This window comes from Ictalurus furcatus, chromosome 5, assembly GCF_023375685.1.
Source record: "Ictalurus furcatus strain D&B chromosome 5, Billie_1.0, whole genome shotgun sequence".
Taxonomy (NCBI): Eukaryota; Metazoa; Chordata; class Actinopteri; order Siluriformes; family Ictaluridae; genus Ictalurus; species Ictalurus furcatus.
In genome coordinates this window covers 30,628,088-30,647,750 of record NC_071259.1, presented here as the reverse complement: position 1 = coordinate 30,647,750, position 19,663 = coordinate 30,628,088, and the positions used below count along the sequence as shown (strand labels likewise).

Below are 19,663 nucleotides of genomic sequence, written 5' to 3'. Positions count from 1 at the left end.
GCTCTTTAAATGCCCAGGAGGAGCATTGTGTGTGTGTATTGATTGTGCTGTGGGAGCTTTTTAAATACCTGGTGTGTGTGTGTGCGTGTGCGTGTTGAAGGCCGCCGGATGACTCGGAGGGTAAACACAGAGGCCCACGGAGCAGGGGGACACAATGGCTTCCCCTCTCACACCACTCGGCCTTTTATGCTTTCTGATAAAACAGCTGCTGAGTTAAAGGGGGATCCTGAGCCGGCATCTGCTGAAACTGGGACTGGAGGAACACACACACACACACACACACACACACACACACACACACACATAAAGGTGTATATATGTGTACTCATGACAAGGAGAGCTGTAAGTGCAAAACATCTCAGAAAAACACAGTAGGCCTTAAATACACTCACGTTTAGTCAGATACAGTCAGTTTCTCAGTTCCAAAGTTATTCAGAGTGTACAGTTGTGTTTATAATCAGGCACTGACCATCTCATCATGTCTCCATCCACCTCCATCCATCTCCTCATGTCTCCATCCACCTCCATCCATCTCCTCATGTCTCCATCCACCCCCATCCATCTCCTCATGTCTCCATCCACCCCCATCCATCCATCTCCTCATGTCTCCATCCACCCCCATCCATCCATCTCCTCATGTCTCCATCCACCCCCATCCATCCATCTCCTCATGTCTCCATCCACCCCCATCCATCTCCTCATGTCTCCATCCACCTCCATCCATCTCCTCATGTCTCCATCCACCCCCATCCATCTCCTCATGTCTCCATCCACCTCCATCCATCTCCTCATGTCTCCATCCACCTCCATCCATCTCCTCATGTCTCCATCCACCTCCATCCATCCATCTCCTCATGTCTCCATCCACCTCCATCCATCCATCTCCTCGTGTCTCCATCCACCTCCATCCATCCATCTCCTCATGTCTCCATCCACCCCCATCCATCTCCTCATGTCTCCATCCACGTCCATCCATCTCCATCCATCTCCTCATGTCTCCATCCACCTCCATCCATCCTCATGTCTCCATCCACCTCCATCCATCCATCTCCTCATGTCTCCATCCACCCCCATCCATCTCATCATGTCTCCATCCACCTCCATCCATCCATCTCCTCATGTCTCCATCCACCTCCATCCATTCATCTCCTCATGTCTCCATCCACCCCCATCCATCTCATCATGTCTCCATCCACCTCCATCCATCTCCTCATGTCTCCATCCACCTCCATCCATCCATCTCCTTCTGTCTTCACTCGTCACCACACGTCCGTCCATCTCCGTTCGTTTCCACAAGTATCCGTCCCACCACCTCTCCTCTACATCCTCTCTTCTTTTCTCATTTGCTTTCTTTCAGTTTATGACTTCCCTTTTACTCGTCTTTCCATGACATCTCTCACCTCGTTTCTTCTCTTCTCCTTTTTACTTGTCTACCATTATCGTTTAGACCTTTCTGGTTTCCTCTCCATTCTTTTCTACCGTCTTCTTTTATCTTTCTATGTATTCTCTTTTCCCTCAAGTGTCTCTCCTCTTTCTCTCTTTAACACGGACTCCTTTCTCATGTATTGTCTTTCCTTTTATGCCTTCTCTTCTCTTCTCTTCTCCCATTTACTGTTTCCGGTTTTACCGTTGTACTTTCTCTTTTTGCCTCTTTCCATCTCGTCTTCCCTTCTTTTTAATCTCTCCAATATTTGTCTTAATGATATACTTTTTTTTTGTACCCCTTTCCCCCTATTTATATTAATAAAAGTAAGTGAATTTTAAACCGAATGTGTTTTAAGTAATTAATTAATTTTTAGATGTTTTGCACATACAGTTCTCCTTGCAATGAGTACAAATATATACACTGTTCTGGACGTGCGGAGGGTGAGGGGTTTTTTTTTTGGGGTGGGGGGAGGGGGTGAATTAGCTCACCGATTTTTCTAGATTCATTTTTAATCAAGTGTGGACAAAGTACTGAGGAATTAGACTTGAGTGAAAATCGTACTTATTTAAAGCGGAAATATCTTGCGACACTCCGGTGAAATATCCCGGTGTAAATAAACAATATTTACCTATTAGCTAGAATCGAACATTCTGCCTAGACAATTATGTTAGCTACTGGATCCGATCTTAACCTGGAATTAGCACCCAAAAATACAGGCGAACTCAGTTAAATATAGCTAGTTTAATGTTATCAAAACGTACCTCAGCATTGCTTTTAGATGGAAATGAAAAGTCTTTGCTCCGGCGTATTTAAACACCGTGCCGAGGTCAGGAGCGCTCATCCTCATGTTCAACACTTCTGGTGGATTATCCATCTTCATAGCATGAGGAATATTGGCACGATTCATAATTTTATTTATTTATTTATTTATTTATTTTTTTTTTACACTTTATGAAACTGAAATGGAAATAAATCGATTGATATACATCGTATATAACCTTCGGCTAGATGGGAGAAGATGAGACCTTGGAGAATAACATAAGGAGGAGTAAAATGGTAAATGGTCTGCACTTATAGAGCGCTTTTATCCAAAGCGCTTTACACTGGTTCTCATTCACCCATTCACACACCAATGGTAGCAGAGCTGCCATGCAAGGCGCTAGCTTGCCATCGGGAGCAGCTTGGGGTTCAGCGTCTCGCCCAAGGACACTTCGGCATGTGGAGCCACGTGGGCCGGGAATCGAACCGCCAACCCTCCGATTAGTGGACGACCCGCTCTACCACCTGATCCACAGCCGCCCCGAGTACGAGTACGAAAATTTGGAATAGAAAGCGTTCCACGTACAATTTAAAAGCCTTAATTCTCCATGGGGAAGCAACACGGTTGGGAGAAAAAGAAAAACACAACAACAGACAAATAAACCATTTGAGTTCAATCATTTTATAGGAAACAAAAATAGATACAAAACAGTTTTGTACAGTGTATTTACAGCCTATCGTTCTCAGCTTTGACCTTTACCTATATACAGAGTTGCATTATGGGCCGAGGCGGTGAAATATTCGCTTTTATACTGAGTGAGCATACTAATGCTCGGATTAATGACATGATCATCTGGCCAAAAAAAAAAAAACAACAAAAAAAAAAAGAGTAAAGAAAATTGTCTTAATTAAGGAACGCTTAAAGGTGTGAACGCACGTCATAGCTGTAGTCTGGAGAGACTCTACACACACCAAGTGCTTTTATTGTCACAGCTATTAACAAAAACGATACTTTTATATTAATGTGTTTAGTGAGAAGTTACCAGAATTTCAGGTTCACCCCCTGCGACATAACAACAACAACAACAAAAAGAGTCACGTGTCGTTTCTTTCCTAATATCTGGTAATGCTTTCGCTCTCGTTAATAACGGCGGCTGTCGTATCAGGAGATATCTTCTGAACATATCTTGTTCATTTCAATTCGCTCGTTCGCTGCCCGGGTTTAATCCGGCTAACCCTAACCCTAAGTTTATCGCATTATTTCAAGTCTGTTGCGACACCCTTCACTGACCTCGCTCTAACCATCTTCTTCCTCCTCACCGTTTTACACATGTATTTTCAATGTTTCGATGTTCGTTTTCCCATGTAACCGAGTGACACAGAGCCACGGTTCCAGCGCCGGCGAGACGTGAGATGTTCTCGATGTGACGTTAATTAGGTACACGCGGTATCCAAAGCGCCGGCTCGAACGATTCCTCGGAACCGATCGGACGGTCGCGTGCAGTCCGACGTTTCTTCGGTTCCCCGCGCACAACTTTACCCGCGGTGAGTTCCTCTTCGTCGTCTGACGCGCTAAAATGGAGTCTTATCCTGTCGTATAGATCCTGGCATTAAATGTGTTTAGCGGCATTCCAAAGGAAAATAAAACGTGGAAGGAAGCAACAAAGACGGGCGGGGCCTCTGACGAGCGTACGTAGCTAGTTTGCGTCGCTAATCTTCCGACGAAGCCGAGCACGCAACGTGTAAGTACGGGATTTCGCAGAGGTATTTTTTTTTTTTTTAAGTGATTGTTGCAGCCAAAAATGTGCGATTTCGCTGCGGCTTTTTTTTTTTTTTTTTTTTTAAATTAACGATATTTTTTTTATTTAATTTTTTGCTAAGTTTTTGTGCTTTTATTTTTGTGGAAAACTACTTGAATTGGCGAAACTCTATTTAAATAGTTAGCCTTATTATTACTACTGTTTCTTATTGAAAAAAATGCCAGACAGGCCACGCCCACAAGTGACAACAATAGCGGTTGTTACATGCCTGCAAAGTACAAGCGACACGAGTGATTTGTCTCTCGGTAGTGAGAAAGTTGGGTCGGAGTCGGGTCAACAGCCGACCCTCGGCTCGCGTCGTTCGTCCGGGTGCACAAACTATTCACGCTGTATAACAACGACGCGCTCTTACTGGTGGATCCGACTCGTTTTTTTTAGGTCACGTTGTAGGTTCATAACTACCGAATGTCGCCTGTTTGCGATGCACGATGCCAGGTCCAGAGCTGAGCAGATGTTCGCGTCAGTAACTCATACAGGAGGTGAACCTGACTGAAATGCTCATCTTGCTAAACTCAGGTGTTTAATATATGACTTACTTAAATAAACATCACTTACCAAGATTATGTATGGATTTAATACAGTGCAACATAAAGCCTTTCTAAGCAGCAAACCTCATCCGATTTCCTGCCACATCGAAACTGACGTGCAGACGTGAAAATAAATTAGCACGAGCCCGGACCATGCCTCGACCTTTTTTTTTGTCCCCCTCTTTCGAGTTTAAACGAGGCTGAGAGAGAGACAGCCTGAAAAGAAATACTGCAGACGGCACAAGGTGCATCGTTCAGTCCGTGTAAAAAAAAAAAATAAAAAAAAAAATTATATAAAAAGAAAACAACAACAACAAAAAAAATGCAGCAGCTCTAAGTGGGTGTTCCTTCAAGACCATAGATGGAAATGTGGGCGTGTCCGAGTCCACAGAAAGGCTTTGGCATTCATACATGTATTTTCACAAATATACTAGCTAGCATGAATTCACCTGACAGGATTTCTGGAATGCTTTTATAAAAATACAAAATAAAAAGTTTTCACGACTTGATGATTAACAAGCGCTAGCTTGACAGAATATTTCAGAAAATACAATCGTAAAACTTCTCAGACACATCCATATATGGACTCGAAGACACGCCCACAGACGCCCCACCCCCCCACCCTTCCAGAAGAGGGCGCTGTTGTTCGAGGCAGGATTCGCCTCGGGAAGTACGCGTGTCGGATTAACAGCCGAATCTGCACAAACTCACAATCTACAGACAGCGGTGACGTCTTTCCTTCTTTCTCCTTCACTCTCGTTTCTGCTTTCTCGCTTTCTCTCTCTGGAGCAACAACGGACTCAACACAGCTTCACTTTGCTTCCTCTCCCTCTCTCACTCTCGCTCTGCGTGCTCAGTGCTGGGTGTGATGGGAAAACAGGGACGTCCGTGAGGTCAGAGGTCATCTCTTGACTTTGGCGTCCTCTTTGATCTTCCATATCATGAGCTCCATGCAGGCGGCGGCGTCTTCGCTGGAGTCGTGGCCCTCCGCTACAGAGAGAACGATGAGATAATCGTGTTTAAAAAAAAATAAATAAAAAATTTAGAAAGTGAGACGTAAACACTGACTGGGTTCCAGGCTGGGAAAGAATAGAACAATTTTATTTCCTCCACATGGGGTCTAAAGTTATTTGTATCAATAGGGAGTTTTCGCAGACTTTCGTAGACTTTCGTTTTATTTGCACTCTCTGGTCTGATTAGCGTACCAAATCGATAAAATATAAAAAAAAAAACAAGAGAAAACAGGACAGGGTATATGTTTATTCTGTCTTTTCTCATTAAGTGCTGAAAACAACCAGATCGAATGGTTCACAGCCATAAATGATTCGTTAACGGTTAAACATTTAAAAGGAATTTAAGGTAACTGGATGTTTTGCGATTTTTACCTAAATACCCCTGGCATAGAGAGTGATTGTTGAGCTGAGGCGGGCAGTTCTGGGCAGCTCCTTTATTGCTGCAGAACCAAAAGTCCAGAGGGTGGAGCTGGAACCGATCCAACTCCTCGTCCGAGCCTAACCCCTAACCCCTAACCTCTTACCCACAAGACGCTGTACAACACAGAACAACAATCCAGCCTGAAACACACAAAGCTATTTATCTACACCATTCTGGACATACGGTTTGACTCCGCCCTGGTAGGAGGAGCTGAATCAGATCAGGTCCGACGGCATGACTTTTGGTTCTGCAGCAGGGTCGTTTGCGCACCCCAGTGAAAGGTAATAAGTAGGAGTTGTTGAATAGTAAGGAGGTGGTGGGTGTTTAAACTGCGTCGTGAGAAGTGAATGAGGATTTACTGGATGTCAACTCGGAACGCGGGGCTTTTTTTCACCGCATTTCCCTTTTTCCGTCCGCTCCGTGTCTGCTGTACTGCCGTGAAACGATCGTAATTTTTAAAAACGCGAACAGAACGACCCGGTCTCCGACGAAGAACCTGCGGCGGTGCAGCACATTAAGCCCCGCCCCCGACACCAGCACCAGCACCGCTTGAGTGGCAGGGAGAGAAAATCGTGTCGTGCTCACCGTTGTCCTGGATGATGCGTTTGAGGTGATCGGCCATGACGTTGCGCAGGGCGCGTTTGTACGGCAGGCCGAGGCGATGAGGGAAGACCACAGCCGTGTCGACGACGGTGCTGTGCAGAAGCTGAGAAAGCACAGGTATGGGGTTTAAACACGTACACACACACCCACACACAGTACGAGACAATACGGTAAACGTAAAGATGCCGGTGTGTGTGTGTGTGTGTGTGTGTGTGTGTGTTACCTTAAGGGCAAAGAGATCGCTCTCCAAGCTGTGGCCAATCAGGATGGACTCTGCACTGAACATGTTCAGTAAAACGGCCTGCACGTCTCTTAGCCTCATCGTGGCGCTCTCAAGATCCTCCTCCGTCACACCAGAGAACCTGAACACACACACACCTTAGTAAACCGCAAGAAACTCCGCACACACACACACACACACACACACACATTCAGAAAGACCTTCACTGTTCTACCGTTCACTTACAAATGAGTTGCCAAACAACTTATTGAAATGGATAACGCCTACACCCCCCCTCCCCCCTCCCCCATTGACCCATGTGTCACGTGATGCAAAAACAGCGGTTTTAATAAACATTTTTACTTCAAACGATCAATTTTCGAATGCAATTTTTTTAATTTAAGAAGCACCAGTCATGACAGGAATGTCACAACTTTCCCACGTTATTTTAATCACCCTTTTACGCTATGCCTCAGTCTGACATGGTGTTTCATTAGGCATTTAGCGCACTGTGTAGGCAACATCTGCCGTTTTCAGCTCTATGTAGAGAGCACACATACGTATATAGGGAATAGGAAGTTATGGGATTTGGCGTATTTTTAAAAAATGATTCTCGCGTGAAGACGATTTTACACACGGTGTATTTTTAATGACGCGGATGGCTAAATATCAGTGACAAGAAATATTGGATATATAAATACAAATTAAGAATAAAATCATCAAAAAATAAATCGTTGCCTAATGTCATTTTCTTCTTTGCAGCTGTTTTATTTTTTATTAAGATTTGAACACTCTTACCGTGTGTTGTAGTCCACCACTTTGCTCTCTGGCTTCACAAACGTGTCGTAAACCACTTTCAGGTCAGAGTTGATGACGGTCACCCTGGTCAGCTCCAAACCCTGCTTTGTGTAGCACTAAGGGGGTGGGGGACAGCTTTTACATCCACGTATGAATGTGTGTGTGCGTGTGTGTGTGCGTGTGGTATAAGCTGGCTCATAATCTTCTAGTCCACAAGATGCCTCATATCTGTAAGTATTCAGTATACGGCTATGTGTTGACGTATTTAAGTGTATGTGTGTGTAACTGCATTCTCACCATCTCACAGTCCAGAGCGTACACTCCTGCGTTTCCATCAGACGATGAGGGTTTGCTGAACGTCTTTACGTAGCCGTCTAAAGACTCTTTGCGGTTGTCCTGCACGTGTTGCTAACGACGAGAATGACAGTCAATTCAAGCTGCGATGTAGCCAAGCGAAAACTAAAAAGACTTAAACATGAATACGAGTAACAAATTTGCTAAGACACCCTACTAGAAGTCGACCGATATTGGATTTTACAGATACCGACAGATAAGCTGGGCGGTACCGGCCGATAACCGATTAATCAACTGATCGAAACTGAATGAAAACATAACACTCGAAGTAAAATACTGCTGAACTTTATTACAAAAACGAGCAGTACTGACTGTACCATGAAAAGGTCCTGTACTTTTTTTTTGTAAATGAAATAAATATTAAAGTAAATAAACGATATACATCCAAACTGAACCAAAAAGTAACAGATAAAAATAGACACAACCAAAATAAATAAATGAATAAATAAAACCGCTTCAAATAACACAACAAAATTTGTCAGCGATAGTTTTTATTTCTCCTCTAGAGGCCGCTCTCGTACCGTATAATGACAGGGGATCCTTCTCAGCCGCTCCGCAAAGAATGGCTATTGAACCGATGAACGAATGCACTCTTGGCAAATGGTTGTTTATATTTGCCATCGCCATATATTTCTGAGCAACGAATGAAAGCGTGTTAACGATGATATTTTCTTTGCATTCTGCTTTCTGGTTGGTTTTAATTAAGCGCAGTGTGAAACAAAACCAAGTCAAAGCGGGGAGTCATACTTTGAGTGAAAGGACTGCATTCGTGTTCTATCGGGAAAAAAAAAAAAAGAAACAGTTTAAAGTTATTTAGCAATTACGTATTTATCGGCTTTTTATAATTCGGGCACTTTTTAAGCACCGCTAGATACAAGATGGTTATTTTCAAGGTTTTCCAGTACTTAAAAACAAATTCATGCACTCCAAGCACCTTGTATGAACCCTTTAAATAGGTATTTCTAAAATAGGATGTACCTATTTTCACAAACTATTTTTAAAAAAAATTAAATCTAAAAAGCCTGACTGATCAACAACTAGGCGTACTCAGAGCACTAATGTTTCAGAGATTAATGAGACAGATGGCAACGACAGACAGACAGACAGAGGTGGCAGTGTTGCTTAAGACCTCAGTCAGATGAAGAACATGTGGGGGGTGAGAGCAAAAGTGCCAGAAGGGTCAGAAGACTTACTTTAGCCACCTGACATCCAGGAGAGCCAACAGCACCCGAACAGCAGCTGTACTGCGTCTCCCAGCCTCCAGACACTGTGGAAAACAAACACACACGCCAAAAATGGACAATGTTACGATTAAATAAAGTGAGCAAAAACCACCCTTATTTTGCCCATTCTCCATTTTGTCTTTCACAGAGAAACATTTCCTCACCTTTGTATCTGCGTAATCTGCCCCAGTGGTGGTTACACTCCTCTTTGCGGACGCAGTTGCCGCTGGCGTTGACTTTGTACTCGGCTCCACAGCGGCAGCACACTTTAGCGAAGGCTGAGGAAAGGCACACAGCAATAACATAACACAGAATTAAAGAGTCTCATAAGCCTAATACGTTGTTGGTGGAAATGGGGTTTTGAAACTGGATTTGAAAATGCTACAATTTGGGATTGAGCAATGGAGCAGAGAAACGTATTTCAGTCCTGTAACGCTGAGAGCTGAAAGGAAAGACAACATCACCATCTAGTGGTGGAATAACTGCTGAGGGAGAAAGAAAATCGACAGTGAGTAAGGAAGTGGCCAGTGAGAAAAGGAAGTGGACAGAGTGATACAGGAAGTGATCAGTAAGAAAAGGAAGTGGACAGTGAGAGAAAGGAAGTGAACAATGAGAAAAGGAAGTGGACAGAAGAAAAGGAAGTGGACAGTGAGAGAAAGGAAGTGGACAGTAAGAAAAGGAAATGGACAGAGTGAGAAAGGAAGTTTACAGTGAGAAAAGGAAGTGGACAGTAAGAAAGGAAGTGGACAGAGTGAGAAAGGAAGTTTACAATGAGAATAGGAAGTGGACAGTGAGAAAGGAAGTTTACAATGAGAAAAGGAAGTGGACAGAGTGAGAAAGGAAGTTTACAATGAGAAAAGGAAGTGGACAGTGAGAGAAAGGAAGTGGACAGTAAGAAAAGGAAATGGACAGAGTGAGAAAAAAAGTTTACAGTGAGAAAAGGAAGTGGACAGAGTGAGAAAGGAAGTTTACAATGAGAAAAGGAAGTTTACAATGAGAAAAGGAAGTGGACAGAGTGAGAAAGAAAGTTTATAATGAGAAAAGGAAGTGGACAGAGTGAGAAAGGAAATTTACAATGAGAAAAGGAAATGGACAGAGTCAGAAAGGAAGTTTACAATGAGAAAAGGAAGTGGACAGTGAGAAAGGAAGTTTACAATGAGAAAAGGAAGTGGACAGAGTGAGAAAGGAAGTTTACAATGAGAAAAGGAAGTGGACAGAGTGAGAGAAAGTTTACAATGAGAAAAGGAAGTGGAAAGTGAGAAAGGAAGTGGACAGAGTGAGAAAGGGAAGTGGACAGTGAGAAAGGAAGTGGACAGAGTGAGAAAGGGAAGTGGAAAGTGAGAAAGGAAGTGGACAGAGTGAGAAAGGGAAGTGGACAGTGAGAAAGGAAGTGGACAGAGTGAGAAAGGGAAGTGGACAGTGAGAAAGGAAGTGGACAGAGTGAGAAAGGAACTGGTCAATGAGAAAAATCATTGGACAGAGAGAGAAAGAAAATGTGCTGGTTTAATAAATGGTTTTATCGGGTCGCTCTCTGCCCATCCGTCCAGAGAGGAAAGAATGAAAGAACGAGGTGATGATGAAAGCAGTAAAAGTTCATACGGTCTTGGTTTTTCTTCTCTGGAGCGTTATAGATGACGGCGTGGCCCAGGTGCTCAGGATGAGGTCTCGGGTAACCGTGTTCCTGCAGCTGTTCCTCACTCAAAACGTACGCTTTCAGTTTCCAGTAGAGAACTGCACCTGCAGAGCGCACCCACACATACGCACCCACACACGCACGCACCCACACACACACACACACACACACACACACACACACACACACACACACACACACACACGCACGCACGCACACACAAAATGAAACAATGACTCTAAATGTATCCATACTGCAAATTAATCGTTGCTCTTCACCACTTAAAGATGTAATCTGTAACATTCATCTACAACCCCAATTCCAAAAAAGTTGGGACGCTGTGTAAAATGTAAAATAAAAACAGACTGCAATGATTTGCAAATCTCATAAACCCGTATGTTATTCACAATAGAACATAGACAACATATCAAACGTTTAAACTGAGTAAATGTACCACTTTAAGAAAAAAAATGAGGTAATTCTGAATTTAATTGCCGCAACACGTCTCAAAAAAGTTGGGACGGGGGCAACAAAAGGCTGGAAAAGTAAGTGTTACTGAAAAGAAAGAGCTGGAGGAACATTCTTCAACTAATTAGGGTAATTGGCAGCAGGTCAGTAACATGATTGGGTATAAAAAGAGTATCTTAGAGAGGCAGAGTCTCTCAGAATTACAGATGGGATGGAATTTGGATGGAAGTATATGTTGCCAATTAACCTCCAGCTGTTTCTCCAGCTGTTAACTCCCAGACAGTATTCCTATTCAGCGACATCCGTACTGTGTACAATTTTCTGGCATTTTTAAATTTACGCTCGTTCTTAATCATGCTTGGAAAAGGTTTCTTGACGTTAGGTTGGGTCTTCCTTCTCTGCGTCTGTCCTGTACAGTAAATAAAAACTGTAGATACTCTGGCTAGAGTGAAAGTAAACCTTTGAGCTGTACGTCCTGCTGTTTGCCCGTGCGGTTGATGGTGTAGCTGGTCGTGGCTGCCAGACGGCCGCCCAGAACTCCCTCGTGGGACTGAGATTTCCTCCTTACAGGCACAGCGGACTTCCCTGACAGAGAACAGCAACGGTTTGCGGTAAACCGGGGTGTAAAGACATTACCTTCTGTACAGCCATTACGCTAATCTAAAAAAAAAAATCACTCGTCTGACTTAAAGCCAGGCGTTGAGAAGGGAAGACGAGTCGTACCGGTGGACAGGGAGGCAGCAGGGGGTGATGGAGCGGAGGGCGTCGCGCTCTTACTGCGCAGTTTCTTCAGCGCGTTCACTGCGACGTTCAGGTAGATGTTTTTACTGCTGCTCCGTTCATACACCAGCTTCTCCTCATCCAGGGCCTGGAAGAACAAACACGTACACACTGAACACATTCTACAGCATATACTCAAGTAAAAAAAAAAACTAAAAAAAACCCAGTTTCCTTCTGTGCAGGTTCCTTCACTTAAAGGTTACTAGATTAAAACACAGCTGGACGTGTTCCCGAGAACGTGCCGTGTCCTCCGAGCCATTTGCCTATGTGGCGTTCACATGGGTCTAGTAAATAATACTCGCCATCTGGAAAGAGGCCTCCTCCGACGGGCAGAACTTAAGACATTCGTCGATGAAGACGCTGAGGTAGCGCTGGCGTACGTTCGTGGGCACTTTCGCTCCGAACTCGGTGGGGATGATTGGCCGCTTCATAGAAGAGCTCTACGTGCAGAGAGGGAGAGGAAAAGCAGACAGAGATAGTGTGTTACAGAAATACATCACAGTCAAATGCAGAAGTTTTCGGGTTTTTTCGTCTGGGCCAATTTTCAGTTTTCCCCATCATACGACAGCTACTAAAATATGTTGTTCTTCCTAACAGGTTTAAAATTGAAACCGGAATAATACGGACAAGGTGGTTAAGACATTGGACTACTCATTGGTAGATTAAAGACCCAGCTCTTCCGTGAGCACGTGACTAACCCCTAAAATGCCAACCCCACATTATTTAAAGATAAATAAATAAATAAATAAATAAATGAAACTTACTCTGGCTCTTACGCCTCTACTCTGTGCACTTTGCTTCTCTAGAACTCGATTATAAATCTTGTATAGTAGCACTACTTGTATTGTTCTCCGCTTGATATATCGCTTTGCTTGTATTTCCTCATTTGTAAGTCGCTTTGGACAAAAGCGTCTCAATTTATAAAAACAAAAATGCTAATTAATAAACAAACAAACAAACATGAAATTCGTCCCCATTATCCGAGTTGACGTTTTACACTCGGATAACGGGAATGACGACGCGCTGATGCTATATAATAACCGCCACTTATCATCACGCGGTGTTAGATCTCACGTCCTAGCGACCGTGTTCTCGTTGCAGAAGCCTTCGAGCCAATAAGAACGCACTTTCACGGCGTGACTGACGAATCGTTTGAGAAATGAAATGGAGAAGAACAAAATTGCCTTTATCAGACGTTTGGTGTGACACAGTGGCAGTGTTGTGCGATTGACACCTTGAGTGTAGGAGTGTGTGCCACTCTCTTTTGCGCCGAAGTGGACACGGTTTTGGGCAACATGGTGGCTGACGTGTGCGCTCTGACCGACGAATGATCTGGTACAGCTCTGCTGGGTGATAAAACACCACGGCTAGCCTGCTGCGACTCTGACAAAACTACACAACACAACACACACAAACAGAGCGCAGGCCATTATTACATTACACTCGATGACATCTTTTTAATAATTTAGTAATTCATTTTATTCCACGTAAAGTCTCGCTTATCCTTCAGTAGTTCCCCAGAACATGATACTTTACTCTTTACATAATAGAAGGTGCATATGTAATTGTATTTGCATGAGAATTCTTCTACCGGGTTTTTTTGCGGCGACGAGGGCGGGGTTCGGGCGGTGCATCACCCTGCGTTTCTCGCCTGACGCTGCGGCGCTGGAGAGGGGACGTGATGCAGGAGATGCGTTCTTGGCGGCGGATGCGGCGAGCTCCGCGGCCTGCTGCTGAGCGATCTGCATGCGCTGGTAACACACCTCCTGGGCGGTCAGTCTGCGCTGAGGCTTGGGCAGGACGTTCAGCGACGGCTCCGTCTGACCGGCGTTAAATCGGCAAGCAAGGAATAAATAAAGAATACGAACGTATAGGTTAAAGGAATAATCCAACATTTATTTCAACCTGATCCCCATCTACTCGCATAGTATAACGGACGTCTAAGGGCAGCTGTCAAAGTCAAAATAAAGAAAACGTGGATGAAGACACGTGGATGTATAATGCAAAATTAAATAAACCTGTTATGAGGGGGCGGGGATGCTTCCCTCTCTGAAAGAATGAATACGTGATCGAAAGTAAGGTTTTGTTTTGTCGCGAAGTTGGTTGATTCCTGCTCTCGCTTACGTTACAGCAGCTATAAACAGTCGTTCCTTCACCGGCTTCTCTTCGTTTCCTCTTTCTAGTTGTTAATACAGCGCAAGACACCCATTGCTACGTTACCGAGTAACTGGATACTCCATTATCCGTCGGTAGAAAAGCCCCGACACTGGAGACTCCTTCCACGATAAGTGTGAAATAAACATCTCCTTACAGAAAACTCGAACTGCTTGTTCAGATTACAAGTTGTTACTATACAAACAACAGCGTATTAAACGGAGCGGTTGAATATAAGCCTGTGATTTGACTCGGAGCTGAAACCGCAGTCAGAACCGCTGTTAGAGAAAACTAATCGACACCTTTTGACGAATAAAAGCGTTTGATCAAATTGTTTTGCGGTCATTTTTAAGAACGTACGAAGATAGCTTTTAACGCCACGTGTACAAGTACGGTACGTTGAAATTCTTCTCGTTGCAGATCCTAGCTCGTTAGGAAGCTGGGGTCCGAGCGCTCAGGGTCAGAAGGTCAAAGGCCTAAGAGGAGCATTTAGGCGAAATCCAACAACTGCCCTTTAGACTTCCGTTATATATTACTATCACTATTATTACTATTATTTATTTACAGTTTGGAATAAACCGGCTATTCTTTAGTCAGTACAAGGAAATGTTTCAAAATTCTACTTGGTAGTAATTTTACGTACAAAAAAAAAATTAAATCTGGAGTATTCCTTTAATGTAAGAATATTTTCTGATTTGCAGAGTAAACGGCTCGACACTCACACTTCCTTTGGCTTTGAAATGTGAAACTCTCTTTTTCTGGCCGGGGAAAAGTGTGGTTAAAGTGCTCTGTGCGTCTGGATCTTCCTCCTTCTCTTTAGGAGGCTGAAAAACACACACACACACACACACACACACACACACACACGTGCGCACACGCACAAAACCGTCAAAATTCCCCTTCAGATTTTCACTGTGACTTCCATTGAACTCTAGGTAACGAACCCAAGAACCGCACCGCGTGAATCAACACGTTAACTAGCTCATTAACGCGGGTGTGTAACTCAGAACCCGGCGACTGCAATACCTGTTTAGCTTGCCTGCCTTTGTCTTCCGTTTTCACATATCCGGACTCGTTAAAGATCCTCAGACACTCCTCCATAGGATCCGAGTCGTAGTCGACGTCCTCCTGAAGCATAGGAAAGTCCGCGGCATCGCCGTCATCGCCGTGTTCGTCTTCGTGTTCGTCCCCAGGCCCGATATCGTCGTCTGACGACGTCTCCGTGGCATCGGACGCTTTCCGCTTGTTAACCAGGCTCCTTCGTTTGAACGCCGAAACGGACTTCCGGACTACCCGTTCGTCCTCCTCGTCCTCCTCGTCCTCCTCCTCTGGGCTCTCGTCTCCGAACAGGTCGGCGTGACTCAGCGAGCGCGGCTTGGCCTTCGCCGCTTTGGCGTCCTTCTTCCCCAGAGACGAGCTGCTCTTCTTGTGTTTGTCTTTGCTGCTGCTGGTGGTGCTGGTGGTGGTGGTGGTGGTGGTACTGCTGCTACTGCTGCTGCTTTTCTTTTTGTCCTTCTCTCGTCCACTGCTTTCTATTCTCCCGTTCTTCTGTTCCTTGTACTTGCTGGATTCTTTGACGCTTTGGTGCACCTTGTCCACTTTGGGCTTCTTGGCCTCGCCAATATTTCGCTCTTTATCTCCATGGCTCTGCTCTCCTTTCTTCTTGTCGGGCTTCTTGCTTTTCCCGTCCTTCAATTTCAATCCTTTTCCTCCTTTCTCCGAGTCTTTGGTCATGCCCTTCTCGTCTACAACCTTGCCATGGCTTTTCTCCTTCTTCCCGCTCTCCTGACTCGGCTTCTTCGAGGTCTTCTCCGTGCCGCTGCTTCCTTTCTTCTCTTTATGGCTGCTGCTCTTCTTGACGGACTCGGTCAGCTCTTTCCTCACTGTTTTTTCGCTCGGAACTTTCTTCGCCTGGATGCTGTTCTTGGTCCACTTTTTATCCGGTGGCTCGTCATCCGGCTGCTCGGAATCGAGAGGCTCGAAGCTGTCGGATTCTTCGTCTTCGTCACCGTCGATCGCGAATTCCTGAGCTGGTGGCTGTCTACAGGCTCCCGTTTCTCTAGATTTCCTTTTTTCGTTGTCCGCCGAGTCGGCGCTGCTCTTCCTCCTCTGCAGGCGGCTCTTCGGCGTGGGCCGATACTCGTTTCCAGAACTTTCTTCGTCAGACTCATAGTTGGCCGTGTACTTTTGGGGTTCTTCGACTGGAAGCCGTCTCGGCTTCTTCGCCACGGGGACGTATTCCTCATCCGTGCTTTGCTTCTGCCATCTGGGGTGAACTCTTTTCCTCCCGTCTCCCTCCGTCCCTACAGCCTTCACGCCCTTGGCGCCCGGTTTAGCGGAAAAGTTTGACATCGGATCATACTCCATGTCCGTCGGCGGCCTCAGATTGTCCAGCGTGTACTTATTCTTTGAGGAAGACGAGCAGGTAGTGGGGATACGGGACATTGGAGCAGGTGCTGCTTTTTTCGCTGCTACTCTGGAGACAGCTGTAGGGACGTACTCCATCGAGTTTGCGTAGCTGCTGCTGTTGTTGTTCTCCGAGTCCAGCGTGTATTTGCTGGAGCGAGGAGTCGGGTTGTACTCAGACGACTGGCTCATCTGATAACTCCCCGGATCGTAAGCACTATGGGACGACACGGCAGCGACCGCCTGTCTGCTGTAACCCGCCTTGATAGAGCTGTTTGCAGGATCGTATCCCTGCTCGCCGATCCGAGACAGCCTCTTCTTCTCCTTCTCCATTTCGCTCTGGACGGCCTCGATGGCCCGGTTGACCAGTTCCAGCTCCGTGGCTCCTGGATCCATAACTGGGCTTGCTGGGGGCTCTGCATTGTATTTCTCAACGGGCCGGACCACCTCGGGGTTAAACGGGTCATAGCCTTGGTCTGCAAACAAGAGTCAAAATACAACATACAAATCAGATACAGTGTGTTTGTGCACGCAATTTACAGTCTCTCCAGGAGTTCGCAATCACAGAAAGTAACACAAAATCACAAAAAAACGCCGTAATACCCGGAGGAGCTTTCAATTAAATAAAAAAAAAACAAAACAACAATTACCGCAGATTTTCCACGGATTTGGGCCATGACACGTCATGTGACATCATCAGAACGCACGTTCAGTGAAAGCCCTCTTCGATTCACGTGCGCCGCACACGAGTACGGCTAAAAAGGTCTCGTTTACCAACAAACATCACTGCGAAGGAGCGCGCAAAACTATTTCTTGCAGTTGCGATTTCGCCAATTTGAGTAGTTTTCCGGGAAATAGCTGTATCGCAAATTTTGAAGAACAAAACGCCACCGTTACGGAAAATCGAGCGTTTTTGACCGCGACAATCACACAAACACTCCGCGAAATCCTGCACAGACTAAATTTAAGTGATTAGAAAATTGGAGGAATTATAATGAACTCTTAAAGCCCTAAATTATGGCCAGGATAAAAGAGAATGACCAGAGTGCTTTTCAGCTGACAGGAAGTCTACGGTAAATCAAATAACCACTCTGTACAACCGTGGTGCGCAGAAAAGCATCTCAGAACGCACTACACATCAAATCTTGAGGGCAAATGGGCTACAAAAGCAGAAGGGCACATCAGGTTTCAGTCCCATCAACCAAGAATATCAATCTGAGCTTACATCGAGCACGGATTCACCGAAACTGGACAGATGAAGTTCAGAAAAAAAAAGCCGTCTTGTCTTGTATCTGCCCCAACCTCAAATTATAACTTTATTTAAACTTTATTCTTATTGGTTAAGGAGCCGGTTTAACAAACACGGTGGTGGGGGGAAAAAATAAATAAGTTCAAATCAAGTCCTGAAACAAGGAGCGAAGTTTTCGGACACCGAGACGCGAGAGTAAATTTACTAGGAATACTTCGGATGTTTTTCATGAACTGCATAAGCTTGCAGTAGAATAGTTCACGTAACACATCACATCACATCACTCGAGTCTAAGTTAATCTAAGAGCCTCATAAGCTCAAGTCCAAGTGAAATGACGTACACCAAGACATATGCTGAACCCATGACTCGAGTTCAACTTAAATCCAAGCCTCGGAGGATTTCAGCTGAGGAAATGAGTCGGATACGTGCTGGAAATAAAGCTGTATTGTCAGAGTACTCGAGCAGCCATGATGTAAAGCAGTGAGTCTCAGTTTGAGTGGGGATAAACTGGAATGGACTCGGCTTCAGCGATGAACATTGGCTCTGATGAGACGGACAGAAACTAAGGCTTGAAGCAAGCTGAGTGGGAAGGAATTATTAACCTACATTGAAGATGCTGGAATATGGGTCAGTTACAGACTCCTGGGTTTGTTTCATGCACATATATCCTGAAGGTGTATACATGTAAATAAACAAAGGAAGTAGAATCGATAGAACTGGATGGCTGGAGTATTTAGGCTACTAAAACAGGATGAATCATGAACTGACCTCTCTCACACAAACATACATACACATCAGCTGAGACTCAGAGCATTAAATATGGAGGAAAACAAGCCAAACATAGCTCACTGTTCGAGTCGGGTGGACCGTCTTTGGCTTTTCCGATCTCATACACTCCAGAGGATGCTCTGTGTCTGCTGTTGCTGTGTCTGAAGTGGCAGTACGGTCTGTTACAGCCACTTTCCCCGTCACCACCTCCGGTGTAAAACGGGCAGTCAAGCCCACGGAAGAACCCGGTGGACCTCAGCATGGTCACGCTGAGACCTTTTCATAACCACGCTCATTCAAAGAGGTTTTATTCAACACTATAATATTTCGCTTTGGTTCTGAGTTTGTTGGTGTTTTGCGGCTCTTCTTGTGAGCCCCTCGGCGCGTTTCCGAGCTTTCTTTTTCTCTTTCTTACAGCAAAGCTTCCTAGTGCGCCGCCATGTTGAATCGGGCGGATGCGAATATAAGCGCCTCTCTGAGAAGCAGTGCGCGAGAGCTCCGGTTGACTCTATTGCTGTGCACCCTATATAGGGCCCTTATCAAGGGAGTCGATTGGGATTTGGAAGGCGTGCTTGAAAGCCCCCAGGGATTGTGTTTTTGTGTCACATAGTACTCCGAGCCGTTTGCCTGCTTCGATGGAAGTTGATCAGTTGTGATAGAAGTATCTGAACGCGTTAGGGTGTGCAAATAAGTTAACTTATTTAAAAAATAAATAAAATGAAAAACTCGCATGTGCACTTTCGACACGTAGTGGGCTTTTTCCTATTTGTGAAGAAGTAAAATGGGCGTGTATTGCCTGAGGGGAAGTCCCATTTTGACGAAGGGTGTTTTTCAAAACTTATTCAAGTGTGTGGGAGAGCTAGATGAAGACACATATACAAGAGACTCCCTGGTGTGTTATTGAGTCTAATAATTAAAGTATGCATATTAAATAAGCAGTGTTAATGTTCTCATGCTTCACACTAATGTTAAAAGGGCCCGCTAAACGAATAAGATGTAAATGTTTGTGTACAAACAATAAGAGAGACAGACAGACAACA

General features: G+C 44.8%; 1 protein-coding gene across 1 annotated transcript; it reads right to left on the bottom strand.

The window, feature by feature from the left end:
- Positions 1-2,207: 2,207 nt before the first annotated feature.
- rexo1 (REX1, RNA exonuclease 1 homolog) lies at positions 2,208-19,320 on the bottom strand. Its single transcript, XM_053625741.1, has 16 exons — positions 18,705-19,320; positions 15,226-17,081; positions 14,922-15,023; positions 13,637-13,865; positions 13,280-13,437; positions 12,348-12,485; positions 11,989-12,133; positions 11,725-11,850; positions 10,764-10,901; positions 9,329-9,442; positions 9,135-9,208; positions 7,885-7,995; positions 7,588-7,703; positions 6,793-6,931; positions 6,552-6,672; positions 2,208-5,522 (listed from the first exon to the last, which is right to left on the bottom strand). The coding sequence occupies exons 1-16, from the start codon at positions 18,883-18,885 to the stop codon at positions 5,434-5,436; spliced, it is 3,837 nt and encodes a 1,278-aa protein (XP_053481716.1). The 5' UTR covers positions 18,886-19,320; the 3' UTR covers positions 2,208-5,433.
- Positions 19,321-19,663: the final 343 nt, after the last annotated feature.